Source organism: Oenanthe melanoleuca, chromosome 18, assembly GCF_029582105.1.
Source record: "Oenanthe melanoleuca isolate GR-GAL-2019-014 chromosome 18, OMel1.0, whole genome shotgun sequence".
Lineage (NCBI taxonomy): Eukaryota > Metazoa > Chordata > Aves > Passeriformes > Muscicapidae > Oenanthe > Oenanthe melanoleuca.
This window is the reverse complement of record NC_079351.1, coordinates 6,056,000-6,082,847: the sequence shown is the minus strand read 5'-3', so window position 1 is coordinate 6,082,847 and position 26,848 is coordinate 6,056,000. Positions and strand designations below refer to the sequence as shown.

The 26,848-nt window shown below is 55.5% G+C and overlaps 3 protein-coding genes across 5 annotated transcripts; all 3 read left to right on the top strand.

Moving 5' to 3' along the window:
• Positions 1-563: 563 nt before the first annotated feature.
• On the top strand, positions 564-4,884 carry LOC130260326 (CMRF35-like molecule 6). 3 transcript variants are annotated; one of them, XM_056505596.1, is made up of 7 exons: positions 564-685; positions 766-1,110; positions 1,825-1,960; positions 2,873-2,976; positions 3,510-3,562; positions 4,091-4,228; positions 4,481-4,884. In XM_056505596.1, the coding sequence occupies exons 1-7, from the start codon at positions 646-648 to the stop codon at positions 4,613-4,615; spliced, it is 951 nt and encodes a 316-aa protein (XP_056361571.1). In that variant the 5' UTR covers positions 564-645; the 3' UTR covers positions 4,616-4,884. The 3 variants fall into 3 exon arrangements, with proteins under 3 accessions (XP_056361571.1, XP_056361574.1, XP_056361573.1); XM_056505599.1 differs by having other exon boundaries at positions 569-685; positions 1,894-1,960; XM_056505598.1 differs by having other exon boundaries at positions 570-685; positions 4,094-4,228; positions 4,481-4,855.
• A 2,949-nt stretch (positions 4,885-7,833) lies between these two features.
• On the top strand, positions 7,834-20,172 carry XYLT2 (xylosyltransferase 2). The gene is made up of 11 exons (XM_056505577.1): positions 7,834-8,005; positions 12,641-13,112; positions 13,573-13,748; positions 14,015-14,217; positions 14,611-14,691; positions 14,835-15,051; positions 15,454-15,630; positions 16,477-16,739; positions 16,847-17,042; positions 17,443-17,776; positions 18,111-20,172. Exons 1-11 carry the CDS (start codon positions 7,853-7,855, stop codon positions 18,431-18,433), a joined length of 2,595 nt encoding a protein of 864 aa, XP_056361552.1. The 5' UTR covers positions 7,834-7,852; the 3' UTR covers positions 18,434-20,172.
• A 548-nt stretch (positions 20,173-20,720) lies between these two features.
• On the top strand, positions 20,721-26,428 carry LOC130260332 (uncharacterized). Its single transcript, XM_056505605.1, has 5 exons — positions 20,721-20,870; positions 21,456-21,577; positions 23,432-23,530; positions 23,956-24,120; positions 25,407-26,428. The coding sequence occupies exons 1-5, from the start codon at positions 20,783-20,785 to the stop codon at positions 25,551-25,553; spliced, it is 621 nt and encodes a 206-aa protein (XP_056361580.1). The 5' UTR covers positions 20,721-20,782; the 3' UTR covers positions 25,554-26,428.
• The last annotated feature ends 420 nt before the right edge of the window (positions 26,429-26,848 follow it).

Here is a 26,848-nt window from a genome sequence, read left to right as displayed (position 1 = left end):
AGCACCCGGGAAGTGCAGCCCGAGGCGCGGCAGCACCGGCTCTCCGCTCCGGACAGCTGCGTGCGCCGGGAATTCGGGGCGGCTGTGGAGCGCTGGTCCAGGAGGATTAGGGCACGTTCCGCTGTGCGATGCAGAAGGGATTTTTCCCGTTACATCAGAGTGCTGATGTGGAGGTGATCATAACCGCAGGTCGATCCTTGAATGTTTTCCCCACAGCCACGGCCGAGGTTACACCTGTGCGTGTCAGGAACACGGTGTCCGCCCGGCACTCGCTGCATCCATCCCGTTCTTCCTCCGCATCTGCACACCCGACGCTCCGGAGGATACCGGCAGCACCTCCCAGTGCTTCCCAGCGCTGGCCGGGCTGGCGCTGCTGGCCGTGCTCTGGGTCAGCCTGCGGGACCCCGGCCGGCGCAGCTCGACCCCCGGGCAGGGGCACGGCAGCACCGGGGTCCCACCGGGCCCTTCCAGCTCCAGCAAACGCTGCCGCCCCCTGCCCTGGTCTGTTCTGATCCCCGCGCTCCGCCCAGCGCGGTGACCGTGCCCGGGGGCGGCGCGGGGCGGGCCGGGCTCCGCCGGGAGGAACCGGGGGGAACCGGGGGAGCCGGGAGCGGCAGCGCGCTGAGCCCCGGCACCCGGAGCGCCATGCGGCTGCTGGCCCTGCTGGCCTGGGCGCTGCTCCCAGGTAAGGCTGTGCCCGAGCCCCGGCTCGGCGCGATGTGCCGGGGCGGCGGCAGCACTCCGCGGCTCCCTGTGTCCCCACAGGCTGCGGAGCGGTGATGGGACCCGCCGAAGTGCGGGGATTCCTGGGGGGTTCTCTGTCGATCACCTGCACGTACGAGCGGGGCCAGGAGAAGTACCCGAAATTCTGGTGCAAACCGAAGGCATTTTCTCTTTATACCTGTGCTTACGACATCGTCATCACCTCGGAGTCGAAGCCCGAGGCTCAGGAAGGCCGGTACGCCATCCGAGACAACGACACACTCCTGGCATTCACGGTGACCGTGGATAATCTGTCCAAGGAGGATGCGGGCACCTTCCGCTGTGGGGTGCGAACGAGCAAATTATGGTATGATAAGAGTGCTGCTGTGAAGGTGATCGTGTACTCAGGTCAGTACTCGTGGGTTGCAGGTCCCCCAGCATGGATGTGTCCCCTTCCAGCTGCTCGGAGCAGGGGCTGCAGTGGGGGCAGCCTGGAGCTGATGGGTGCCCATGCAGGTGGGACAGCAGCAGGGTGTGTCCCCAGAGTGTAGTAGGTGCCACTATCACTCATTCTCTGTTCTCAGTTCGCCCCAGAACCCCATTCTTGACACCCCAGCATCAGCCATCTCCATTACTGAGGTGCACTGTGTCAAATTTTCTTCTTCATTAGCTCTTGCTGGTGTTTTATGTGCCTTCCTTGCCTTACTGTGTAACACTGGGGAGTTCCTCATTGCACTGTGCTTGGGACAGGCAGTGCCTCTGGGCACCAGGCCCTGGGTTTAGGAAACATCCCTCTGCATTGCCCTGCCAGGGATCAACCCACATAGCAGGACAATATGTATGTGGGATTGTTGTGTTAGTACTAAATGGAACATAGAGTGCCCAGACCCCCTTTCTGCAGGGTGAATCTGTTTTGTGCATGTTTTGGGGGGGACTGATACTGTGAAAAGCCTCGTGGGCAGGGGAAGGGTCTCAGAGCACTCTGACTTCGAGATGTGTCCTCTGGATGTGGAAGAGGGCACCCAGCTTCTCCTGCTGTGACAGCACACTTCTAACTCACTGCAAAACCCACACCATTTTCCCCCACAGAGATCAACCAAGTCTTTCCTCTTTTTGTTACAGCTTCTTCCACCCTCCCATCATTGACCTGCACCACCATCACGTTCTCTGATCTTACTCTCTCTGTAACAGGCCACACACAGACAGTTTCCCAGGGGGAAATTGTGCAATCAACATCAAACCCCTCCACCCCTCAAGTGTGAGTAGCAGCTCCTGCTTACAGCAGCCCCTTTCCTCCATGAGCTCTGTGGTGCAGCTGGAGCCCTGCAAACATTGAGCTCTTCACAGCTCCCTTAAGGATCCACACCTCCTGTTTTTGCATTTAGAGACCACTCCACATGGAAAAATTCTTCCATGTGAGGGTAGGGAGGTCCTGACACAGGTTGCCCAGGCACAGTGTGGATACCACATCCCTGGGACTGTTCAAGACCATGCTGGATGGGGCTCAGAGCAAACTGGCCTAGTGGGAAGTGTCCCTTCCCATGGGAGAGGGTTGCAACTGGATGACCATTAAGGTCCCTTCTGACCCAAATAATTCTCTAATTCTATGACAGAAATTCTAGTGCCTCTAGTCAAGTGGGAGAAGTGGTTTCTGCCTGCAACATCGACCTAATTTCCTTCCCCAAAACTCAGTAGAGACTGTTTGTGGGAAGTCAAGTGCTGCCCAGTGCTCTGTTCTTTGTAGTCACACACAGCCTGGCAGAGTTGAAAAAGCATGAAACCAGGGTGCTAGATCTTCCCTGCTTCTCTCCTGCCCATGGGAGGAGATGCCAGCAGCAGACAAAACTGACACTCCCCATCAGCACACTCAAGGTGTGTTTGTTCACCAACTTCTCCTGCTTGTCCATTACAAGCAAGGTTAACAAAAGAGTGGAGTTAAACCAGAGCAAATCCATCCTTAGATCACTGAAGACACAGCAGCTCTCAGACCCAAGCGTCATTTTGGTTCTGCAATTTTTGGTTTGCTCTGCTCCACACACAGATGGCAGCCTGACCATCCCATGCCTGCTGTGATGGGCAAGCCCTGCACCACACAGCTGCTTCCTGCAACCCTGCTCCATGCTGCTTCATCCTGACTAGTGTGACAACATAAACTCTTTTTTTCTTGCAGCTTGAACGTGGTTGAGCACATCCTCATTCCGGCTGTCATTGTGGTACTTCTTTTGCTTGTAGTGGCTGCTGGTGTTCTGGTAATACTCTCCAGGAAGAAGAAGGGTGAGTGAAGTTGTCAGTACCACACACATCCTGTTTCTGTAACAGAGCCTGCTCTACTTCCCTTATTTTCCCCTCTGTTTCTTTTTCCTCTCCCATTCCCTTCCTGATCCATCCAGTTACTCAGCCCATCATTGACACCTCCACCAAGGAGGTCTCCTTTCCTCAAGGGAACAGTGGGACCACCCCATGGGTGCTGTACCCTGGGAGCAGGGAATGGCAGCCCTTGGGGTGGGTGCTGCTGGGCACAGAATCTGCTTGGGTTTGTCTGGGCACCAGCAGCTTTCCAGATGGGCTCACTTGCATGGGCCAGGCTTACACTAGGCTTGATGCAAAGTTTAAGGCCAGTGTGAAGGATGGAGAGGGACAGGAGGGGACATTCCCAGCTGGCAGGTGGGGTGTGGCTATATTTTGAAGAATTGCTCTAGTTTAGCTGGCTCATGGAGTGTCAGGTTCCTGTCCTGCTTTATGGCAAGGTTTGCAGTGGCAGTGCAATTTCTCAATACATTTCTTTTCCTCTGTTTTCACTCACCCAGCCCTTTCCAGCACAGACATAGAGATGGACAAGACTCGCAGCATGTCACCTACAGTAAGGAAAACCTCATGAGCTCTTGGGATTCTGTGCCCCTAGTTCACATGGAGAAGGGAAACACTGCACCCTGAGCTGCCAGAGCCGCTGCTTTCAGCCAGGCTTGTGGCAATTTAGGCTGGGAGGGAACCTTTGGGCTCTGTTTACCAACAGAAAGACACAACCAGGGACTTTGTGTGACTATCACACAGTATTGCTGGGAAAGGAATTTAGGATTGAGCTGAGGGGCTTCTCTCCAAACCTTTCCAAGCATGGGAGCTGCTTCTCTGGATGAAACGGCCTTGGCACACCTGAAGTGGCTGCAGGGTAGCTGCTCCTTGCTTACTGCTTGGAAAGTATTCTCTGGTATTTTCTGCCAGCTCTTGAGGAGGGGCTGGTGTCACTAGAATTCCCCTGGGGAATATTGAGCCAGCCCTTGCTCGAATTTTTATTTCCATCCAGTGCCCCAGGCAGCAGGCTGGGAGAAGTTCCCACCCCTGTGGATGCAGGCAGGGAGTGACAGCAGGGTAAGAGCTCATCCTTCTCCAGCAGGACGCAGGAGCCTTGGACTATGCGGACATTAATCACGGCAGGGGCGCGGCCGAGAGCCCGAACAGCAATGCGGGGGCTGTGCGGCCCCGGGAAACGCCCCCGATGGAGTACGTGGAGGTCCGGCAGAGCGCTCGGGTAGGAGAACGCCGAGCACAGCGGGAGGGTGGGTGGGTGACAGAACGGGCAGCAGGATGGGCTGGCTGGGGAAGGAGGAGCTGCAAAGGGAAGTGCCAAAGTGGGGTGCAAGTGACCCTGGCTAACGTGGGTTCCCTCTCCGGTCCCTGCGGCTGCTCCTGGGTGCTTAAAACACCACAGAGAGGTTCCAGCAGTGTTTGCCAGCAGCAACCCCGTGAAGGATGTTTTTTGTTTATCTCCCTCCTTTCCCAGCCTTTGGAAGAGGAAACAGAGGCATTATACGCCAAAGTGCAGAAGCCCGTGCCGCGGCAGGAGCAGATCTACGCCAACGTGCCAGCAGCTGCACGGCCCGGTGAAGAGCTCTACAGCACAGTGTGGGGGAGATGAGCGGGCACCCGGCCCCATGGGCTGCTCCTGCTGCTGCCAGCACCGAGACTTGCACACAGGACATGGGCTTGATGTTCTGCTCAGGCAGGAGCAGCTCGACAGCACAGCAGCTGCTCTCCGAGGCTTGGGTGTTTCTTTGAAGCAACATCAGAGAGGATGAGGTTGTGTGGAGGCACAGGGAGGGTTGAAGATAAAGTCATCCCTTAGCAAATGCGATTTGGAGTGCTCATCTGTACAGCAGTGGTGCTGGAATAAAGCTCTCCACCTTGAAGTGGGGTACTCCAGGCCAGAGACCCTGCAGGCAGGGTGGGAGAGGTGGGCAGGGAGGTGGGCTGGCTCCCTGTGCTCACCACCCAAGTGCTCCTCTGGCTTCATTGTTCGTGTGGGCTGAGCTCCCAAACCCACTGGTTACCTCAGACTGGCATTTTTTCGTGCTCATGCCAGCTGGCAGCTCCTGGGAGCTGGGATAGTGGGAAATGTTATATCCAAGTGCATTTGCATGGGTGCTCATGTGGAGGGCGAGGTGTATCAGGATCTTGGTGCAGAAATGGCATCTCCCCAACCCCTGGTCCCACAGGCTCCCAAGCAATTTGCTCCCCCTCTTTCTCTTCCACCAGCCCTGAGGACCCCAAGCTGGGAGCACACAGATGGGCTGTAACCATCACCTTGCTCTTCTCTGCTTTGCTGATAACCTTTTTTCTGGCACCCACAAATCACTTTCTGAGCTTCATCAGTGGCACTGAGAATCTGATGGCATCAGCCCAGTGTGTGACTGTGTTTGTACAGCAGGCTAAAGGGCTTATTGCAGAGTGCCACCCTGAAAACAGCTCCAGCCCCTTCCTGGTGCCCAGCTGGGCTCCAGCAGTGTGAGAACTCACATCTTTAAAGACAAGGGCTCTTGGGGCTCCTGCACAAACCCACAGCCCCACCACCAGCTGCTGCAGCATCCCTCACCACTGGAATATTCCATGTATTCCAGCTCCTGGCATTCTGGTGCCCTCCCCCATGAGTGTTCACTGTTCTCCAGCCCACTACCAGGCAATTCATCCATCCATTCCCATGAAAAACAGGCCATAGGGCTGGGTGTCCATTTGTGATGGGCTTGGAAAACCTGACCACTTACACATACACAGTTCTATGCAAGCGTTTTTGACAAAAAGATGAATTTTTCCTTGCCATGAGAATTTGGGCACTGTAGGTTTTTGCAGTGAGGTTGGTTTCAGGGCAGGGGTGCTGATTTACACCAGAATCAGGAGGAGGCTGAGGTGGGAGCTTCTCACTCTCTCCAAACACATGAAAGGAGGTTGCAGTCAGGTGCAGATTAGTCTCTTCACCCAGGTAACCAGCAACAGGACAAGGAAAAACAGTGCCACAAGGGGAAAGAATTCTGCAAATTGTGCTACTGGAAGTTTAGATTAGATATTAGTGTAATTTCTTCACCAAAAGGGCTGTGAAGCCGTGGAACAAGCTGCTGAGGGAAATGGTAGAGTCACAATCCCTGGAGGAGTCTAAAGGACATGTAGATGTGGCACTCGTGGACATGGTTTAGTGGTGGCCTTGTGGTGCTGGGTTAATGGATGGTGTTGATGTTCTTAGGGGTCTTTTGCAACCTAAAGGATTTTAGTAGGGAGCCTTTTCCTGCTGGTGTGGAGATGCTGAGGCAATCTTGCAGCTCTCAGCCCTTGAGTCATGGACCAAATTGCTCCTATCAAAGGGGAAGCCCTCCCAGAGCTCAGCAGGCTGCTCAGAGCCCTTCTTTAGCCTGGGGAACCCCCTCTTGTCAAAACTTCTTCCTCTTAAAACCCTCAGGGGTGTCGAGTCTGCAGTGTTCCCTCAGCTTCACTGGCAGAATCTGCCTACAGAGCTCACAGGAGGTCATGGAACTCCCAGGAGCTGCTATCACCACCCAGCCACTGCTTCCTACTTCCTCTGCTGAAATATTTCCCCCCAAGCAGCTTTCACAGGAGAAAGGCTGAGAGAGCTGGGGGTGTTCAGCCTGGAGAGGAGAAGGCTCCAAGGAGACCTCAGAGCCCCTTCCAGTGCCTAAAGGGGGTCCAAAAGAGCTAGGGAGACTTAGAACAAGTGTCACTTAGGAGAGTGCCAGGATAAGGGGAATGGCTTCACGGGCCAGAGAGGGCAGGGTTGGATGGGATATGAGAAGAAGTTATTCCCTGGGAGAGTGGGGAGGCCCTGGCACAGGATGCCCAGAGAAGATGTGGCTGCTCCATCCCTGGAAGTGACCAAGGCCAGGTTGGACAGGGCTTGGAGGAGCCTGGGATGGTGGAGGGTGTCCCTGCCACGGCAGGGGGGCTGACACCAGTGGCACAGGCACACACAGCAGGGCACGGGTGGCCACACACAGCCATATGTGCACCCCATGCACACTCACATCACTCACAGTCCCACACACATTCACTCACACTCATTCACACCCACATTGTCTCACCTTCATTCACACTCACACATTCGTTTACATGCTTACACTGATTCATTCACATCCATTCACACACTCACACATTCATTTGCACACTCGCTCTCACATTTTTACTCTCACATATTTACTCTCACATTCACATGAATTCACTCTCACTCACATTCACTCAATCATTAACTAACATGCTCACACTCATTCATTCACATCCACTCACACCATTTGCATACTCACTCTTACACATTTACTCTCACATTTACACATTCATTCATTCATTTGCTTATTTACGAACATGCTCACACTCATTAATTCACACTCATTCACTCATACATTAATTTGCTGACACAAATTCACTGACACATTAATTCACTCTTACATTTACTTACACACTCATTCACTCTCGCGTTTACTTTAACACTCATGTTCATTCACTCACATTTACTTTAACGTACTCACATTCATTCACTCTCACATTTACTTACACTCACACATTCATTCACTCTCACATTTACTTTAACACACATTAATTCACTCACATTAATTCACTGTCGCATTTATTTTAACACTCACGTTCACTCACATTTACTTTAATGCATTCACATTCATTCACCCTCACATTTACACTCACACTCATATCCATTCACTCTCACACATACTTTAACACTCATTAATTAATTCTCTCACATTAATTCACTCACATTTACATATTCTCCCACAAGCCCCGCCCCTTCGCGTTGCCCCGCCCCTTTCCCGCCCAGCCCCGCCCCCGGTGCCCGCGCATGCGCGTTGGCGGCGCGCGGCGGGCCATGGTGGCCGGCGGGGCGATGGTGGCCGGCGGGCGGGCGCGGAAGCTGCTGCGGCGCTACCGGCTGGCGGCCGCCACGGCCCTGGCCATCCTCCTGCTCCAGGGGCTCGTCCTCTGGAGCTCCGCCGGCCTCGACGAGGAGGGCCCGGCCAAGGTGTGCCGCGGGAGGGAGGGGGGGCGGCCGGGGCCTTGCGAGGGGGACGGTGAAGGGTGTGAGGGGGCCGTGCTGAGGGAGGGCGATGAAAGGGCTGCGGGGCCATGAGGGGCTGAGGGGGCTCGAGGTGGGCTGAGGGGTCACGGAGGGCGGTGGGTGCTGGAGGGGTCTCTGTGGGGAGCCCTGCGGGGGGACAGTGCCCTGGGGGTCGGAGTGTCCCCTCGCTCAGGAGCGGGGGACAAGGGGGTGGGCTCTGGGATTGGCAAGGCCAGACCCAGGCTGGGGTTCCTGGGGTGGGGGTCCTGCTGCCTCAGGCTGCTGGAGCTGTTGGCGGTGGGCGGTGGGTGTTGCCTGGGGGGCTTCTGGCTGCAGCAGTGCGGGGTCATAGCACCTGAGAAGAGGAGCTTGTGGCGCACGGTGGGTTGTTTTGGGTCTGGCATAGAGTGGGAAGTGTGGGGGGTTTGATGGGGATCTTGCACTTGTGATTTGGGGAATGTTGTGGGAAACTGGGGTCAGAGAAACCCAAACCAAAAAACATGGAATTCAGAGAGCTGGGAGGTTTGTGTGAGCTGCTGTGTAGGGTTTTGGTGAGAGGTATCCCTGTGAATTGGGAGAGTACAAGGACTTTTTGGAGTTGCTGATGTCTGTATACCAGAACACCCTACTGAGGCCAAATGCATCACTTCTTTCTTGTGAGCGTGGGGAAACTGAGGCATGGTCTGGTGAAGGAGTTTGCCCAAGGTCAGACACAGAGCAGGTATCAAAGAGGACCCAGGCTGATGAAGCACGCTGCTGCCACTGTCAAACCATGCTCCCACCCCTGGATTGTTAACTTGGATTTGTTTATTTGTTGGGAACTGCCCAGACTGTGCTAAGTCTATGTGGACCAGTGGCTGAAGCCTCTTATGGGCTCCCTGGTGTGGAGGGATCCCATGGTCAGCAGGTCTAGAAAGCTTTCCTTGAGACCAGAGATGAGAAGGGGAATGGGGCAGCCCCTTGCACTGGGGAAGGTCTCTAAAGTGGCACCACTCTTTCAGCAGGTTAATTCCCAGCCTTAGGCCTCCTCCTGGGCCACAGGGAATTGCCATGAGCACCCTCATGTGCTGCCATATGCCCATCACCAGGGAATGAATGTGTCAAGGAGAGGGTTGTGGTCTGGAGCCACTGGAAGTGTGAGGGTAAACTCATCTGGCACCAAGGAGTGCCCAGCTGCTCCTTTACCTGTTCTTTGACCTTGATCAAATTACTTCACCCGTCCTGGCTTCTCCTTCCCTCTGCACCATCCTGCACAGCTTGTCTGCTGTTTTCTGTTCCTGCCCTTCACAGCTTCCTGGGTTGGCTCATTCTGCCTTGGTCCTTGCCTGGTTTCCCCATGTCTGATCCCAAAACTGAGCTGGGCAGCTGAACCACCAGCAGTCCTGGGAATTGACAAGCCTCTTTGGAGAAGACAAGAGCCATCCTTAACTTCATGGACAGCCCAAACCCATTAGCAAGCTGGGAAAAGTCCAATTAACCTTTATTTCTTATAAAATGCAAAGGTCTCGGTTTCTGTGCCATCCTGCAGCTTCTGATTTTGGCCAGACCTAGAGGAGACACCATTTCCCTAGGGCATTTCTGGTAAAGACAGAGGAGCAGTCCCAGAAGAGTCTGACCTTGCAGAAAGGCTTTGTGGAAATTTGGAATTGCCACAGTAAATGGCTCCTTCCCACTAATGGACACAGCTCATCCCCACCATGAATGGGCTGTGACTGGCTGTGGAGAAAGAAAGAGACACTCAAGTCCTGGAAGTGCTGTGGAGCTGGCTGTGCCTGTTGGATCCATCAGTTCTCTTCCCAACTTTATTTAGGATCTTGCAGGCTCCCTGTGTTCACCAAGCAGATGCTTTATGGGGTGCAGACTAGGAGTATGTGGATCTGTCTCCATCTGCCTAAGTCAACACCGTTTTTCCTCATGGAAACCAAATTAATGTTGTTCCACCAGAACCAAACAACACTATCCCTATCTAGACTGACGGATGAGAGAGGAAATTCCCATTCCTGCTGTGGTCAGCATGAGTGTCTCCCCACACAACTGGGAGTTCAAGAGGTCAGGGCAATCCTGCCTCTGTCATTGTGACACCCACAGCTCCTGAGTGAGCACATGAGCTTCCTGAAGCTCTTAGTTCATGGTGGAGCTGGCACCAGTGAAACTCAAACCACAGAGTTTCCTTGTGGGTGGAGAAGAGGATCTGTCACTGCAGTGTTTTAGCCACTTGGTCTCCTGTCTTTGTCTGTCCAGGAAGGAGGTGGCACCTCTCTGGGCCTGTGTGCTGGTGTCCTCTGTGTGCTGTGGCCATAAGAGAAGCTTCCTATAAAGTGTCTTTGCTTCCAGAGAAGAGATTCCTTGATAGTTACTTTTCCTGCAAAGAGCTTGTTTTTAGGGGACTTCAGCCATTTTAATTCGAGATTCCTCTGATGGCTTTGGAATGCTTTGGTGCTGGTTTTGCCTGATGAGTTCTGGTATGTGGCAGAAACCAGAGTCAGACAGCCAGAGAGGGAATCCTGCAGAAACCAGGTGCTGTTAGCTCTACTCCTCCCAGTGGCACAGCAGGACCTGTGCTGGGGGTGCAGGTAGATACGTGACCCACGGCTCTGTGTCACTCTGGGGTGGTGCTGTCACATTGGGGAAGGCAGACAGGACAAGTCTCTCCAGTATCAAGCAACAGGACAAGAGGAACTGGCCTCAGGTTGTACCAGGGGAAATTTAGAATTGGATATTAGCAAAAATTTCTTCACCAAAAGGGCTGTGAAACCCTTGAACAGGCTGGATGAGGAAGTGGTGGAGTCACAGTCTCTGGAGCTGTCTAAAAGATGTGTAGATGTGGCACTTGGGGACATGGTTTAGTGGTGGCCTTGACAGGGGTTTAACACTTGGATGATCTTAGTGATTCTTTCTAACCTAAATTATTATGTGATTCTAAGTGTGCTTTGGCTGGTGCCTGGAGTCATATATGTGTGTGTCAGAAGGAGGGGATGGGGATGGGGAGCCTCACTGACTGTCCCATACAGGTCTTAAATACAGCAGAACAATGTGGCCGGAGCCATTCCCTGCCAGGCTGGGGTGGAGGATCACTCTGCTGTGGTGCAGTAATTAGAAACCCTTGAGCTCCTTGGCTGGCAGCTCTGGAAGGGCTGGCAGTGCTTCTAACAACTTCCCTACTGGGAGAGGCAGCTAGGCATACTCCTGAGCTGGGAACAGCACTCCTTCCAGGAGAGTGAGCGGGACTGTAACCTCGGGTGGGCATTGAGTAAGGGGTGTCCCCAGAGTCAGGTGTGTTGGGGAGTGCAGGGTGTGTGTAGGATCAGTGAGTGTCTTCCTATAGGAACATGGAAGAGACTCTCCTCACTTGTGGCCTTCCTGCTGCCCTCTCCTTTGATGCTCTGTGGGGAAAACAGGTTTATAGCTCTGGAACAGATGGTCTCGCACGGTGACTAATGAAGGGTTTGCTGCCTGTCTCAGGCTCCTGTGATGCCTGTCTGGGTGGAAGCAGGCTTGGCTGATCCCTGCTGAACCAACCCTTCAGGATTTAAGCAGTGGTTTGGCCATGGCTGTGCCAGCACCACATGGGTAGTCTGGGGAGTGTGAAATGGGCAGATCACACCAAATGCTTTCCAGCCTTTTCACTCTGTGCTTTCTCCTGGCTGTGACCTTCCCAGCAGTTACACCCCCAGGGTAGTCTTATGCCAAGGACTAGTTCAGTCCTGCTGTCCTTGTGAGATGCTGCTGCTCAGGAATGCCCCTGGATGTTCCTTACAGCTCCCTGTGGTGCTGGCACAGCCGCTGGGCAGTCAGGGCTTGGTGGTGCTGTGAGACAGCCCTGGGAGGCTGGGCTGGAGCAGTCAGCTGCCTGCTGTCATGCGGGAGTGCCTGCGGTGGGCTGGGGCACATGGCCCCGACATCACAGCTACCACTCACTGGGGAAGTTCTTTACCCAAATTTCCCAGCTCCCTGCTCTCCCCAAGGCTGTCTCTGTTGGTCAGCCAGCCTGGCAGAGGTAATGAAGTGCAATTAACTGCTCCCTTTGTACATCCACTTGGGTCCACAGGAGGGTTTGTGACCGGATTTCTAGGGAAGGTGGTGATGGCAGTGCCTGCCCCAGCCCAGCGGGGAGAGCTGGGGGTCTGGGGAGGGGAGCGTGGGCAGAGCATTGGTCTATTCCTGTCCAGTGCTTTCAGCCCAGAAAGCACAGCTGTGGCTGCCTGGGACTCTGGTTGTGCTGGGCTGGGGCTCACAGCAGGGTCGTAGCAGGGAAGAGCTGGTCCAATAGCCTCCCAGTGAAGCAACCATCACCAGCCAGTACAGCCCAGTGCTCATCTCCAGCCTCAGAGAATGAGACCGTCTGGGTGTCCCCAAGATGTGGGCATAGGCAGGGGACTGCTGTTGGGTGTTAGCCTGGGGTTTTAGGTGGCAAAGGGGCTGTGCAATGTCCTGTGCTGCACAGTGACTGGTCCTGAGCACCTGCCATGCTGCAGCATTGAGCTCTGTGGGGACTGGGAACAGGGATGCTCCGAGGAGCACGCTGACAGATCTGGGGGGAAACAGGCCTGAGTTAACGCTGTCTGTCCTCTCTTCTGCATCCACATGGACCTGCAACAGGAGCGGCAGAAGAAGGCTGGGTTTCCCGAGAGCAGCGAGGGCTCCAAGGACTCGGACAGCTCCGCGGGGCGCCGCAGCAGCGCCGGCCGCAAGCACGGCCGCTGGCGGGGCCGGCCTGACAGCCCCGGCGCCGCGGTGTCCAAGGTGGTGAGAGCCGTCACGGCCAGGCACAGACCAGGCTGGAGGCTGCCTGCCATGCTGGACTCCTCCAGCCGCAGGAACCTGACGGAGCTGCGCGGGGAGGCCCAGCTGGCCGTCTTCCAGCAGGGCGACACGGGCAGTGTGGAGGGGGCTCCCCAGCCCACCGACAACAGTTTCACTCCCAAGTGCGAAATCACGGGCAAAGACGCCCTGTCGGCGCTGGCCCGGGCCAGCAGCAAGCAGTGCCAACAGGAGATTGCCAATGTGGTGTGTCTGCACCGGGCTGGCAGCCTCATGCCCCAGTCTGTGCCTCGCCACTGCCAGCTCTCAGGTGGGTCCTGCTGGAGTGCTCCTGGTCACCCTAGGCATTGGGAATATCCCAGGCAGGCTTGTAGGCCACCTTCCTTATGTCACCAAACTGCCCCACCTGGCAAACAGCGGCCTCAATCTGTCACTGATTCCCAGATCACCGCTGCCTCTGTAATCCAATCAAAGCTGTGCCAGCCTTCTTAAATCGGGCTGCTCATCCCAGCCTGCAATTCTGCAGGGGTCAGAACCAGGCCCAGCTGCAGTTTCTGTTTTAAGGCACTAGAGGAGGACACCTTCTTTCCCAAAACCCCCCATCAGTGTAACAAAAGGGGCTGCATGTGCTACCATGCCCTGGCACTGCAGCCAGTTTGGGGTTTGCCCGAGATTAAGTGCTTCCCTGCTGTCCCCTGCCTTGCTCAGGAGCTGCAGGTAGCAGATACCAAGGCTGGGGATGGCTGACACCTCTGTCCCTCCCCATGCAGGCAAGGTCAGCCCTGTGATCCAGTGGGACGAAAGCCGGCTGCAGCAGGGGGCCCCCAGCAAGCCCGTGCGCATTGCCTACATGCTGGTGGTGCATGGCAGGGCCATCCGCCAGCTGAAGCGGCTCATCAAGGCCGTGTACCACCAGCAGCACTTCTTCTACATTCATGTTGACAAGGTGTGTGGCAGTGGGGAGGGAGTGGGTGCTAACAGTGCTCCATGGGTCCCTGGGAGAGGGGGCAGAGCTGAGGCAGTGGCTGGATAAGGTTAGTCCTCGCTGCTGTGGAGCTGTGACCCTCTGCCACTACTTCTGCACCCCCACGGAAGCAAGATCTGTCCCCCCTACCCTATTCACTGCTTCCCTCCTTATGGAGGCTGGTTGAAAGGAAAGCAGGGCCCTGGGAGGATGAGCTCCTTGCTGAGGGTGGCCATGTTCCCTGGCAGCGCTCCAACTACCTGCATCGCGAGGCTGTGGAGCTGGCCCGGCACTACCCCAACATCCGTGTGACACCCTGGCGCATGGTGACCATCTGGGGAGGTGCCAGCCTGCTGAAGATGTACCTGCGTAGCATGAAGGACTTGCTGGAACTGTCTGAGTGGCCCTGGGACTTCTTCATCAACTTGAGTGCAACTGACTACCCCACGAGGTGAGGGCCTTGCTGGGGCAGGGGAGGGGCTGGAAGTGTTGGGCTGTGTGATGCCTTGGGAGGGGCAGGGACAAGTGGGGAACTGAGGGAGATAGGGTTGGGAGTTGCACCCATGTGCTGGTGATGATGCTCTGGGGCCAGGCTGTTCCCATGTATGCAGAGCAGCCCAGCCAGTAGCTCAGAAGCTGTTTTTTCCTGTGGTCTGGGTATTGCAGGAGAATATGCATGTGAGGCGCCAGACAGCAGAGAGGCTGTGTCTGTGTCTGCCCAGTGATGGAACAAGGGTTTGAGTCAGCAGCTTTGGGCTCCTTGCGTCTAATGGCTCTTGCAGAATTAATGTTTACTGGGCTGTTTCACCCCAGGAGCATTAATGATTCCTGATTTGCATCTCAGGACCAATGATGAACTGGTGATGTTCCTGTCCAAATACCGAGATAAGAACTTCCTGAAGTCACATGGCCGAGACAACGCCAGGTAATCTTGGCTAGAGGCAGAGCTGAACTGGAGGAACAGAAAACGAGGGATTTCAGAAAAGAACTGAAACAGCTGTGGCAGGGAGGGGATGTTCTGCATCTGCACTTAGCAAGGTGGTTGACACTTCTCATCCCCATGCCCAGGTTTATCAAGAAGCAGGGCCTGGACCGCTTGTTCCACGAGTGTGACTCCCACATGTGGCGGCTGGGCGAGCGCCGCATCCCCGAGGGCATTGTGGTGGACGGGGGCTCTGACTGGTTCTCACTGACTCGCAGCTTTGTGGAATATGTGGTCTATGCTGACGACCAGCTGGTGTCCCAGCTGCGCCAGTTCTACACCTACACACTCCTGCCAGCTGAGGTGGGTGCTGGCTGTGGGCCACGGAACAGATTTTCTTCCCAGTGTGCTTAACATCTCTTTCCCACTTTGTCACTGCTCTGAGTAGCTGCAAAGGGTGTTGCTGGTTTTGCTCAGGCAGTTTTGTGCCTCCCCTATTCCAGACTTAGATATGAAAGAGGGAAAAGAAGAGCAGACAGGTCAGGGGTCATGTTTACATACAGCCCAGCTTTAGGTCCAGTCACCCTCTGGGCCAGATAAGGATTGGTGCAAGCCTGGTCCCTTTAGTGTTCTCCTGTGCTGGGAACAGGGATAAGTTTCTGTTCAGTAGCAGTTGAGGTCTGTCCTTCTCTATTAGTGGGAGTCTCCATTAACCATCTGTCCTCCATCCCACTGTGTGTACTGTCCCTTCTCTGCCTTACACAGTCCTTCTTCCACACGGTCCTGGAGAACAGCCACGCCTGCGAGACGCTGGTGGATAACAACCTCCGTGTGACCAACTGGAACCGGAAGCTGGGCTGTAAGTGCCAATATAAACACATAGTCGACTGGTGCGGGTGCTCCCCAAATGACTTCAAACCCCAGGACTTCCTTCGGCTACAGGTGAAAAAGATCCTCCTTTCTCTTCCTGCTCTTTCCCCTGCTCCCTGTCTTCTCCTCTCTGAGCTGTCCTACGGGCACCCCAGGCTGCAGTGCCAGCTGCTGTGCATGTCCCCACAAGAGACTGGAGCATGGTCAGGTCCCCCAGTGGGGCTCAGTGGAGATGTGTCTGTAAACAGGTAGTGGGATTATCCTTACTATACTGTCCTGCAGCCAGGCTTCTGCTTGCAGCATTGCTCCTGTTCCCAGACTTTCTCTCCTCTGTTTTCCTGCTCTTTCCCTGCAAATGTATCACTTGGGGCAAATACCTTTTTAGAAAAACTCCTTCAGAGTGCTGTTTCTTTGGCAGATCAGAATGCCTTGTGACGAAAAGTCTCCCATGCTCTCAGTGCATGAGAACGTGGACTGAACATAGGAGGTTTGGCGGAGATAGAGCCAGCCCTGAAAAGAGAAGTTGTGGTGGGATTTTCCAGCAGTCCCAGGCTTGCAGAGCCCAAGACCATGTTCCTGCAGGCAGTGCCAAATGGTCAGAGCTAATGCAGGGCTCAGCAGTGTCTCTGGTGGGTAGGATCCTATCAGAGTAGAGATTGCAACAAAGGAGCTGGATGACACATGGCTGCTTCTGAGCACGGAAAGGGGGAGGTGGTGGGAGAGATGGGGACCCATCTGCATTACCAGTAACTGGTGGTGTGCTCCCACTGATCCTGTCGTAGAGGATCCCACATTCAGGCTGGCTGTGCTGTGCTGCTTCTTCGCCTGTGCCTTCAGAGTGGGCAGGATGGCTCCTGCTGGAGTGGGAGGGCAGAGTGGGTGCAGCCAACACTGTTAGAAATGCCTGTGCTCTTCCAGCAACTCTCCAGACCCACCTTCTTCGCCCGCAAGTTTGAGTCGACAGTGAATCAGGAGGTGCTGGATATCCTGGACACACACCTCTACGGCAGCTACCCCGCCAACACCCCGGCCCTCAAGGCCTACTGGGAAAACGTCTACGACCGTGTCGATGGGCTCAGTGGGCTCACCGATGTCACCCTCACCTTCTACACAGCCTTCTCCAGGCTGGGGCTCCACAAAACCTCATCCACACCCGCAGCCAAGGCTGACAAGCTCTGCAGGTGGGATATTCTCTGTGGTCTCAACCCAGGCTCCAAATGGATGCCTTTATCTTGTGCTGGAAGGATGCTTGTGCTCAGATGTGCAACCTCTCTGTCTGTCTCTTCAGATTTGAGCCTCGAGGCTTCCCCACCAGTGTGCACTTATATTTCTATGACGACCGTTTCCAGGGTTACCTGGTGATGCAGGAAGTGCAGAATTTGGCAACTGGGCAGGCAGAGTCCTTGGAGGTGTGGATGATGCCCCAAGGAGCTCTGAAGCTGTCAGGTCATGGAGGGCAGGCAAACCGCTTGCAAAACCTTGAGGTAAATGGGGTGCTTTCCTCCCTGGCTTTCCCACACCGTGCTGCTGTTCCTCCTCTGCCCCACCTGCATGACATGGGGACAGTGGGACACAGAGCTGCCATTGTGTCTAAGAATAAACCTTTATCTGGGAGTTTATTGGTTTATTGTGAGGAGCTGATGGTTATAGAGAACAGGCCACCAGGGGATCTTTCAGAGGTAAGTGAGATCCATCACCTGCAGCTACAGGAGCCCCTGCACAGCTGCTGAATCACTGCTGGAGTGTGATCTGTGGAGGGTGGGGTGTCCATTGCTTTGGACTCCAAGGTTTATGTGTTCTCTGTTTTGGGAAAGTGAAACACAACCTCAGCTGATAGTGTCTCCTTGCCCAGTGTCCCATTGCTTGTGTTTCCTGTTCCTTCAGGTGGGCACAGAGTGGGACCCCAAGGAAAGACTCTTCCGCAATTTTGGAGGCTTGATGGGGCCTTTTGACGAGCCGGTGGCCATGCAGAAGTGGTCACGGGGCCCCAACCTGACAGCCACGGTGGTCTGGATTGATCCCACCTACGTCATTGCCGCCTCCTACGACATTACAGTGGATGCTGAGGCAGAGTTCACCCAGTACAAGCCCCCCCTCAACCACCCCCTGCGCCCTGGCGTCTGGACCATCCGCCTCCTCCAGTTCTGGGAGCCTCTGGGGGAGAACCAGTTCCTGGTGGTGCCTCAGACCTTCAACCACAAGCAGCCTCTCAGGAAAGGTGATGATGCTCTGGAGTTTGGGGCTGGATGAGAGGGTGTCCCTGTGCACAGACCAAAGTGCTTCCCCCTGTGCTGGCCCCTTTCCACTGGTGTCCCCTTGCCCATGTGAATCTTTAGACTGGGCTGTCCTCTTGGCAGCTGTGGAGAGCCCATTGGCATGTCAGTCAGGTCCTTCCTGCAGCAGCATCCCTTTCCTTGTGCTGGAGGGGAGCTGGGGTTGCAAAGGGATGGGGTGCTGTGTCCCATCTCTTGGAGTTGGAGGTAGGACCTGCAGGGTGCCAGAATGTTGCTGTGCTGCTCATCCCCTCTCTCTTCTCTCCCTGTCCTTCCTAGACGACAGCGACTGGCTGCATGGTGGCCCCCCACACAACGAGTACATGGACCAGAACTTCCAGGGGCTGGGCGGGATCCTGAACCTGCCGCGCTCCGAGGCGGCAGAGGAGGAGGCGGCGCGGAAGGCGCGGCTGACGGGCAAAGAACTGGAGGACTGGGCAGATGCTGCCATCAGCACCTTCTGGTCCGCAGCCAACGTCTGTGTCAGCAGCCCCTCGGCCTGCGCTTCTCTGGAGACCTGCAGCAAAACCTCCTGGAGCTCCCTCTCCCCAGACCCCAAATCAGAACTGGGGCCCGTCAAACCTGACGGGCGGCTGAGGTAGCAGGAGCAGCCGGAGGGCAGCCTTGGGAGCAAGGAGCATCCTCCGTTCCTGATTTGGAGGGTGTCTCTGGACCACATCACCCTGTGCCATTTGCACCATAGTCACTTGAGGAAGAGAAAATGGGAACCTCCAGGCAGGGGTAAACCTTCTCCTGTGGGGTCTTTTGGGCAGAGAGAGAGGCATGAGGTGGGTCTTTCCTATCTCTGCAGGAATGAGCCCTTGCTGGCCAGGGAGGGTGTGCTGGAGTGCCCATCCCTGAGGGGGCATGGCAGGCACCTGGGAAGTGCTGTGTGTTTGTTACTCCAGGCCTTGGAGCCTCAGAAAAGGGTGATGTGAGAGAGAGGGACGGCTGGCAGGTGGACAGGCTCTGGATCAGCTCAGCATCCTGCCCAGCCCCAGGTTAGAACTTGGCAGGATGGGCCCTTGCTGCCCTGGTGCGCTGATAAGGGACTGGGGATAGGCAAAAGCAGACTGGGTCAAAACCTGCCGTGTGCATGGAGCTGCTGCTGGCCCAGACTTTGCATCTCATCCCTTCCACCCCAGCCCTTTAGTTTGTATTTTTATAAATATATATATAGAAATATATATGATGCAAAGTGCAATAGAGACGAGACCCCGCATTGGCCGGGAAGTCCTTGTGTCTCCATCTCCCCTCAGACTGTAACATGTTCCCTTGGGTGTCCTGGTGCTATAGGACAGGGTGCTGGGTTGTTTACATATTTTTTTATTATTATTGTTTTGCCATTTGCCCATTTCCTGCTGAGGGCTGCTGGGGACCTGTAGCCTGCTGGCCTTGGGGCAGGGTTGCCCCCAGGTTGTGGGGCAGCTGCCCAACTATGCCAAATGTCTGGAGCCCTGGTGTGTTGTGCGACAGCGAGCGGGGAGTGCTCTGTGTGTCGTTCAGGGCCAACAAGCTGTGCTGTAGACCTGCCACTTCTGTCTCCACTTCAGCAAAAGGACGCCCTGATCCCCTGCCAAAATACCATCCACAGAGCCGATGTCCTGTGTGGATGAGCTGTGCCTGGAGGGCTGCCCTGTGCCACAGCTCCTTGACCCAACCTTTTCTTCTCTCCCACGTCGGCAGAAGCTCTTGGGACCTGCCACACTTCCCTGGCCAAAAAGCAAAGCAGCGAGACAGGGTCCAGCCAGCTCCATCCTCCCTCCTCTGTTTCTGCTCCCCACTGCTCCAGAGGGAAGAGGTGCCACCTCCTCTTGGGAGGGGTTGTAGTGGAGCATCCTTCTTCCCTGCAGTCCCCCCGTGCTGTCCTTGCGGTCTGCCTCCAACATTCTCTCCAAGACTGGTGCTGCCTGGAGAAGTCTGGATTTGGTTACACCCTGGGGAGACACTTCACAGCTGGGGACAATCTGGAGCGCATCTGGCCCAACCCTCTGCTCGAAGCTGTCTCCGTGGATCTGTGCCATCCTAACTTTTCTCCCATGTCCCAGCTCTCCCCGCCCAGCAGGTCTGACACTCCTAGTCTCCAAATTTAAGGATTGTGGGTGTTGCAAGATGTGTACTGTAAAATGGAGGGGACTGAGACCTCTGTGTGAGGCAGGTACCTGCTGGCACTCAGCCCCCCTGTCCTGCACCCACTGCTGCCTGGGGTGCTTTGGGGCTGTGGAGGAATGTGGGGGGAGAGGGGCCACACGGGGGAGGACGCCAAAACTCTGTGTCAGAACCGTTATGTAAAGTTGTGTTAAATATGCAACATCACCACAAATACATCTATATCTCTACAGTTTGGTGTGTCGGATTTTTGTGGTGTTCTGAAATGGGTGAAGGAAGCTTGACCATACCCGGTGAGGGTGTAAATACCTCCTGGGCACCGGGACAGGAGCTGTGAGGGTGTTGGGGCAGGGTCACCTTCCTCAGATGGGTGACGTGTGACCCAAAATCAACCTCAGGGTTTTCAAAGCCTGTGGCTGGAGAGTGAGAGCTCGGAGCCACGGGCTGAGTCCGGTTACGTCCTGGCAGCGGGTGCCCTGAAGGTACCTGGATACTTAGCCTTGACATGGCACGCAATTAAGGTGTTAATCAGCTAATGAGCGGGCACCTCCTGCTGCCTGCGGGGCCAGGAGTCTCCCGCGGCACAGCCCAGCTTTCCCTCCGCAGGAGCGGGGCCGCGCTGCGTTGTGCCGTGCCCGCTGATCCGGCACTGACCCGCGGGCTGGTGCCGCTCGCCCGGGACAGCGGCACCCGCGGATGAGCCGGGCCGGCCCCGCCGCGGTCCGAAGAGGGAGCCGCGGGAGCCCCGCGCTGAGCCCGCCCGCTCCGGTCCCGCCCCGGTCCCGCCCCTCGCGGGCTGCGGGCGCGGGCGGCGGGCAGGGGCTGCCGGCGGCGGGGTCGGGATGGCGCAGCCCGCGGAGGCCTCGGGCCACACAGCGACCGCCAGCGCCAGCATGGACAACAACGTCCTGGCCATCGTCATCGCCGCCAGTGAGAGGCGGGCGGGGGCTGCGGAGGTGCCGGGAGCGGAGCGGGGGCGGCCGCCGGGCGGGATCGGCCTCTTGCCGGTGCCTCGCGGGCTGTGCCGGTACCTGGGGGCGGGCGGGGGAGCGGCCGCTGCAGCGGCCTGACCTGCTCCGGGGGTCCCGCTGGCATCGTGGCCGGAGCGGAGCGGCGGCGGTGCCGGCGGGGGCTGGCATTGCTGGCGGGCTCCGCGGATCCGCGGGTGGCCCGGGGAGGAGCCGCGGGCTCCCGGGAGACCGGACCCCTGGCGAACCGGCGCCCTGCCGTGGTGCTGAGGGAGCCGAGAGCCCCGGGCAAGAAGAGACGGTGGGTGCCGGTGCCGGTCCCTGCCGCCGCGGTCCGGGATGGGGTGAGCCCCTCCTGGCTCTGCAGGTTGTTCCCGGCTCGTAGAGAGAGAGATGTTGGGTATAAAGGGGCTTTAGCGCTCTTGGGACGGGTAGCAGGTGGAATCGGCTTCTCCGAGCGGCAGCCGCGGGGCGAGAGCGGGCGGCAGCAGGAGGCCCGCGGGCCCGTCCAACCTGCGGCTCTCTCGCCTCTCCCGTCTCTTGGCAGCCGTGTCCACCTCCGTGTTCATCGTGGCAGTCCTCATCCTGCTGCTGCTCCTGTACCACCGGGACCCCATGTGCTGCCGGTTCCTCTGCTCCTGCCGCCTGTTCCAGACCCCCAGCCAGTATGTGAGTGCCCTCCGAGTCCTCCCTCTCTTCCTCCTGCCCACGAGTCCCCTCTGCCCCCTGAGCTCCTGCTCCCTTGTGCTGGGTCTGTGGGGCTGCACTGCTGGGTTACCATCCTGCAGCCTGGCTGGGGTTGCTGATGGCCGTGGGTCCTCCAAGTGGAGCTGGGCTCTGCCACCGTGCTCCCATTCCATCCACGAGATCCATCCATCCACCCAAGTCCTGCCTGTGCCATTGTGGTTGTATCACCAAGGGCCACCACTAACAGGCTTCCCTGCTCTCCACACAGCTCGGGAGGGAGGTTCTCCTCCCCCTGCACAGTCGTGTGGGGTCGAGCTGTGCTCTATAGGAAGGGGCCCAGAAGGGAAGGGAACTGGAAGCTGAGGGCAAAGGCAGACAAAGCCACCCGCATCCCTGACAACTGGCTCTCTTGTGCACAGCTCCTGGGGAAGGAGCAGTGAGACACAAAGCCCTTTCGCTCGCATCTGTGATTTCCTGGGGCTGGCTTTCAGCTAGGGAAGCTGGTGGAAAAAGAGCAGTGCATGTAGCCAGCATTGCTTTTGTGGCAGTGACTGCCTGGGGAAAGCTCAGCCTCCAGAGCTGCAAGGATGGCTCTTGAGGGGAGGGCTGCAGGTACCTGGGAGAAGAGTGGACATTCAGTCTCACTAGCAAGGGGTGGAGAGACTAGTGCTATGAAAGGCAAATTTAATAGTCCAGCACAGGCTGGGAAGTCCCTAGCAGAAATCACAGTGAAAATGGGCTGCACTGATGGTGTCCTTGTCTGATTGTCTCCACTCCTTTCCCTCTCTTCCCTCATGTCGCCTGCCCATGGCACAAGTTGGGGGTGGGTCTTGCTGCTGTGCTCCCTGCCCTGTGGAGCTGCTCCCTGAGGCAGTGTGGGATGCTCCCTGAGCTCTCAGGGTATCTTGCCCTTTAGCAAAGGGCTGTGCAAAAGGATGGATGCAAAGAATTATGTATGGAAAGGGAATATATATAGAATGTATTTCCTTCAGAAAAAGCAAAGCAGTTTTAGTATGTGAGGCACCTTTTGGGTAGGAATAGTTGCACTGGTTTTGCTCATCAGTTATTGAATCAACAGCTGGCTGCTGTTTTCCTGCACCTTCTGTAGTTGTGCTGTAGGGCCAAGACAAACAGTTCCTTGGTTGTTAAGAGCAAAAGTAAATCCTCATAGTCCTCCCTTGCGTATCCCTGGTTGCCCTGGAAGTTTCTGGGCTGGTTTCTGCTGGCAGAGATGGGGTTTTCCTGAGAGCAAGGTACAGCCATGGCTCAAGTCCTGGCTCTGGCTCAAGGGGCTGTTCTCTGTGAATAGGATTTCTTCTCACTGTTGCTCAACACCTTGACAGAGAATCCAGTTTAACTGGAGTGAGACAGCTTGGGGACAGCCCTGCAGATTTGCTTGCTGCATTATCCTGAAATGACAACCTCGGTAGATAAGAGCTTACAAATTCTGTAACCCTGAGCATGTGATAGAGCTCTTATCTACACCAGTGGAATAGTTGGGTTGTTTTTTGTTGTTCCCCAAAAAGAGATGATTCTGCTGATTTTCATCAAAACCCTGCCCTGGTGTCCAGACTCTCCCTGTGGCTGTGCTCTGCTCCAGCTGGCTCCAGCCCTTGGAGCAGACCCTGTGCTGCCAGGGAGGATGTCCTGGAGCTGTTGGTGTCACTGAGCAGGCAGGGGCTGCTGCCAGTTGTGAGAGCTGCAGGAGCCACATGGGCAGAGGGAGCAGCTCTTCCTCTGCCAGGGTCCCGCTGTCCCATGAGTGCTGGTCGAGCTCTGCTCTCTGCTGGAAGGATGTGAGGAATTTTGGCTTTGCTCACGTGCTCCTCTTTCCAGGACCGCCCCCCGCCCTACTTCAGCAGCAGCCAGCAGCTGGTGGGACCCCAGCGTGGAGCCTCACGGCTGGAGAGCACTGCTGAGAACCCCAGCGTGCAGGTGATGGCAGGGTCCCTGCTGGGAGCTGGGTGGGAATGATAGCAAAGGTGCTTGTGAGCTGGGAAAGAGACTGGTTATGGGGTTTGCCTGGGGCAAACTTCTGGTGCTATCCCACAACTTTGGAAGTGGTGCCAGTATGTAAAAACCCTGGGGTAGGCAGCATGTGGAGGGAAGGAATATTGCAGAGGACACCACAGTGCCCTGAGCTGTTTGGGCACGATGTGCCAGTGGTAAATCCTGGGGGCTTGGATCCTGCAGTGCAGGTCGTGGCATAATTGCCTCCTGGGAGGGGGAACATCCTCTGTGGGTGTACAACCACCTCCAGCTTTGAACCCCGAATTAACTCATGGTTGTACCAGGGCATGAACTTGTAGTGATAAGAGCCACCATCACACTGACCCTTTTCTGGGGATGGGCATTTCTAGGGAGACGAGCTGTTCTGTGTGGGACCCCCAAGCACATACCAGCTGCCGTCCTGGGAGCAGCCCCGCCTGCCCAGCTACGAGAGTGTGCGCAAGAAGGATCGCCAGCGGGAGATCCATCAGATGATTGCTGACAGGTTTGGGCTGTGGGCTGAGCCATCCCAGGAGGTGAGCTCTCCTCCCTGCAGTGGGGGCTGGCACATGGCAGTCCCCACCGTGGTTCGTATCTGAGCTGGTGGTAGCCGAGGACTCTGTGCTCTGTGATTGCCTTCCCCTGATAGCTTTTATCTCTGGGACAGCACAAAGTGTATCGGGAGGCTCCTTTGGTGTACATCCGTGCTGGTTAATGATCTATCTCCCCTCCCCCAGTGCATTTGCAGAAATGCCTGTACCAGGAGGCAGGGCAGAGCCCCAGGGAGGGGGGGCCTGGCTCTCAGATCACCTGCTCCATACAAGTCCAGGCTGGGAGTGTTATTTTTGGATCTCTAAAGCTTTCGTGGGTTCTTGCTTCCTACTCCCTGCAGGACACTCCTGGGGAGACCCCTTGCTATTACCTTGAAGTGTTTATGGCTTATTTATGAGCAGAAGGCTTTGCTTTTTATGATATTGCACTCGCACAGTAGAACAGGGAAAAGTGAGTGCATGCTGCCAAGTAGATCCTGTGGCAGCATCCTGAGACGCTCCTGTCACAGACCTCATTGTCTAAAGCAGAACAAAAACGTTTGAAACCCTGAGCAAAGCATTAAAAGTTCACTGATTTCCCTGGATTTTGAACTCTTAAAGCTGTACCATAAAGCCTGGCATAATCAGCCCTTGCCACTCAGCATTTAGGGCTGTATCTAATAACACCTGCCTGAAAAGTACTAGCCTGATATAGTGGAATGTGTCCCTGCCCATGCAGGGTTTGGAATCAGATGATCTTTATGGTCCCTTGCAACCCAAACCATTCTATGACTCTATGAAAACTCGACAGCAAGGGCACAGGACAGTAAAGCTAGCCCAGCTCTGCCAAAATAAATGTGACAAGGCCTGGAGGTTCCTCTCTGTGCAGTCAGACTTGCTTCTGAAATCTGGGTACAACACCTGGTTTATAGCGACTTGTGTAAATCCCAGTAACTTTAGTTAAGGGAAAGCAAATGACAGCCCTCTCTCAAGAAAAGTCAAGTTTGTTCTGGCCTTCTGCCAAGTCCTTGAAGGGGAACAGGGAAGAGCAGGAACATGGCACAGAGTGTGAGAGGAGAGCATGTCTCTCAGCAGGTTTGTGCTGTGTTCTAGACTGATGCTCTCATCTCCAGGTGTTCCCCAGCCTACAGCCGGCTGCGCTGGGGGACTGTGGGGGTTTAATTTCAGGCTGGTGGCAGCTGTGAGCCTTTTTATCCACTCTGTAAGAAGAGGTGGGATAATCTCCTGGTTATTTCTGATCTGCTATAATGCTCTTCCTCTTTCCTCAATAGATGCCACCTCCTTATGAGCACGCTCTGAGGCACCCTCCAGCTTTCTCAGGAACAGGAATAAGCTCGGAGAGCCTGGACAGACATGGTGTTCCAGACCCTTTCCATGCCCCCCTCAGCTACCAAACTCAGCGAAACACTGCAGTGTAAGGCTTGGCCTCAGTGTACTGCTGCTTCCCCTGCTGTCAGCAACAGAAGTGCCTGGGATACCACTTTCCTCTACAGGGAATGGCCAAACCTTCACCAGATCCACAATCAGCTGAGACACAGGCAAGCCCAACCCAGCTATCAGTGACTCCCTCTAGCAGCACAAGAACAACCACAAAGCCATTGCTGGGTATTGCACTGAGCAGAGGAACCAGGGACGTCTGCTCATCCTCTGGCAAACACCAAAGGCAAAGGTCCAGCTGCTGGAGCTGCACAGGGCAAAGCCAAGGGAAGATGTGCTAGGCCAGAGCTCCTCAGGAGCACCATTTCATACCTCTGTGGGGCAGCACTGCTGGCTGTGCAAAGGATCAGACCTTAGGCATGGTGGTGTCGTGCTGCTTCACCTGTTTCTTAGGTTATCAAGTGTTTTACTGTATCTGGGTTGCCTGCCAGGTGGAAATCCTCACCTGTGCATGGTGAAGGGATGTGCTGTGGAGCATTGCTGCATGCTCTGGAACCAACAGCCTCTGTGACAGTGGTTCTGTACAGACCCCACACACGGATCTGGATGGGCTCCATGGGTTATACCCAAATACAGACCATCAAGATGAACCATGGGACTGGATTTGCAGGCTGGGAAAGGACAGATGCATGGACTGAATAGCTGGAGGTCTACATGAAGACTGTGAAGCACAGGTGGACACCTGTGGCTGACCTAGTTCACCTGGTCTTCTGCAGAGCAGAAGAATTGTCTAAATAATGTCAACACTGGTGTCCTTACACTACTGATTTTGATAACCTGTTTTCTACTGCAGAGTCAATGTTTCAGATTGTTTACAAACCTGTAGATAAAATGAGATCAGTTTGGGCATAATGCATTGGGGCTCCTTTATTTTGAGCAATACAAGCTCAAAAATGTCATGTAATGACTCAAAGATACAAAGGATGAATAGCCTGGATAATTCTTTATTATACACCTCCAGCTGCTGAGCTTCAAATACCAGCCCAGATTTGGGAATCTTGCCAGGCCCCCTGAACTCAATAATGAGTTAGAGTTAGGCCTGTGTACTTGCCTCACATGGCCACTGAATGGAACACTCAGATATTTGAGTTAATCATTGAGGTAAGGCAGAGGGACAAATCCAGCTTCCGGGTGCACAGCCTTAGGTGCATGTGGAAAAGGATCTGTTCTGCAGCATTGTGAATTAAGGTACTAATAGAACAGTAATGACTAAAAATGAGCAAAAATAGAAGGAATTGTTAGCAGGACAAGTACTGACACAAGAGTGATTGTAGAG

Coding starts and splice junctions, on each gene's coding strand:
- XYLT2 (XM_056505577.1), top strand. CDS start 7,853: ATGGTGGCCGGCGGGGCGATGGTGGCCGGCGGGCGGGCGCGGAAGCTG. Junction 13,749..14,014: donor TCTACATTCATGTTGACAAG/GTGTGTGGCAGT, acceptor GTTCCCTGGCAG/CGCTCCAACTACCTGCATCG. Junction 14,218..14,610: donor GCAACTGACTACCCCACGAG/GTGAGGGCCTTG, acceptor TTTGCATCTCAG/GACCAATGATGAACTGGTGA.
- LOC130260332 (XM_056505605.1), top strand. CDS start 20,783: ATGGCGCAGCCCGCGGAGGCCTCGGGCCACACAGCGACCGCCAGCGCC. Junction 20,871..21,455: donor GGCCATCGTCATCGCCGCCA/GTGAGAGGCGGG, acceptor GTCTCTTGGCAG/CCGTGTCCACCTCCGTGTTC. Junction 21,578..23,431: donor TCCAGACCCCCAGCCAGTAT/GTGAGTGCCCTC, acceptor TCCTCTTTCCAG/GACCGCCCCCCGCCCTACTT.
- LOC130260326 (XM_056505596.1), top strand. CDS start 646: ATGCGGCTGCTGGCCCTGCTGGCCTGGGCGCTGCTCCCAG. Junction 1,111..1,824: donor GAAGGTGATCGTGTACTCAG/GTCAGTACTCGT, acceptor TTTTTGTTACAG/CTTCTTCCACCCTCCCATCA. Junction 1,961..2,872: donor AACCCCTCCACCCCTCAAGT/GTGAGTAGCAGC, acceptor TTTTTCTTGCAG/CTTGAACGTGGTTGAGCACA.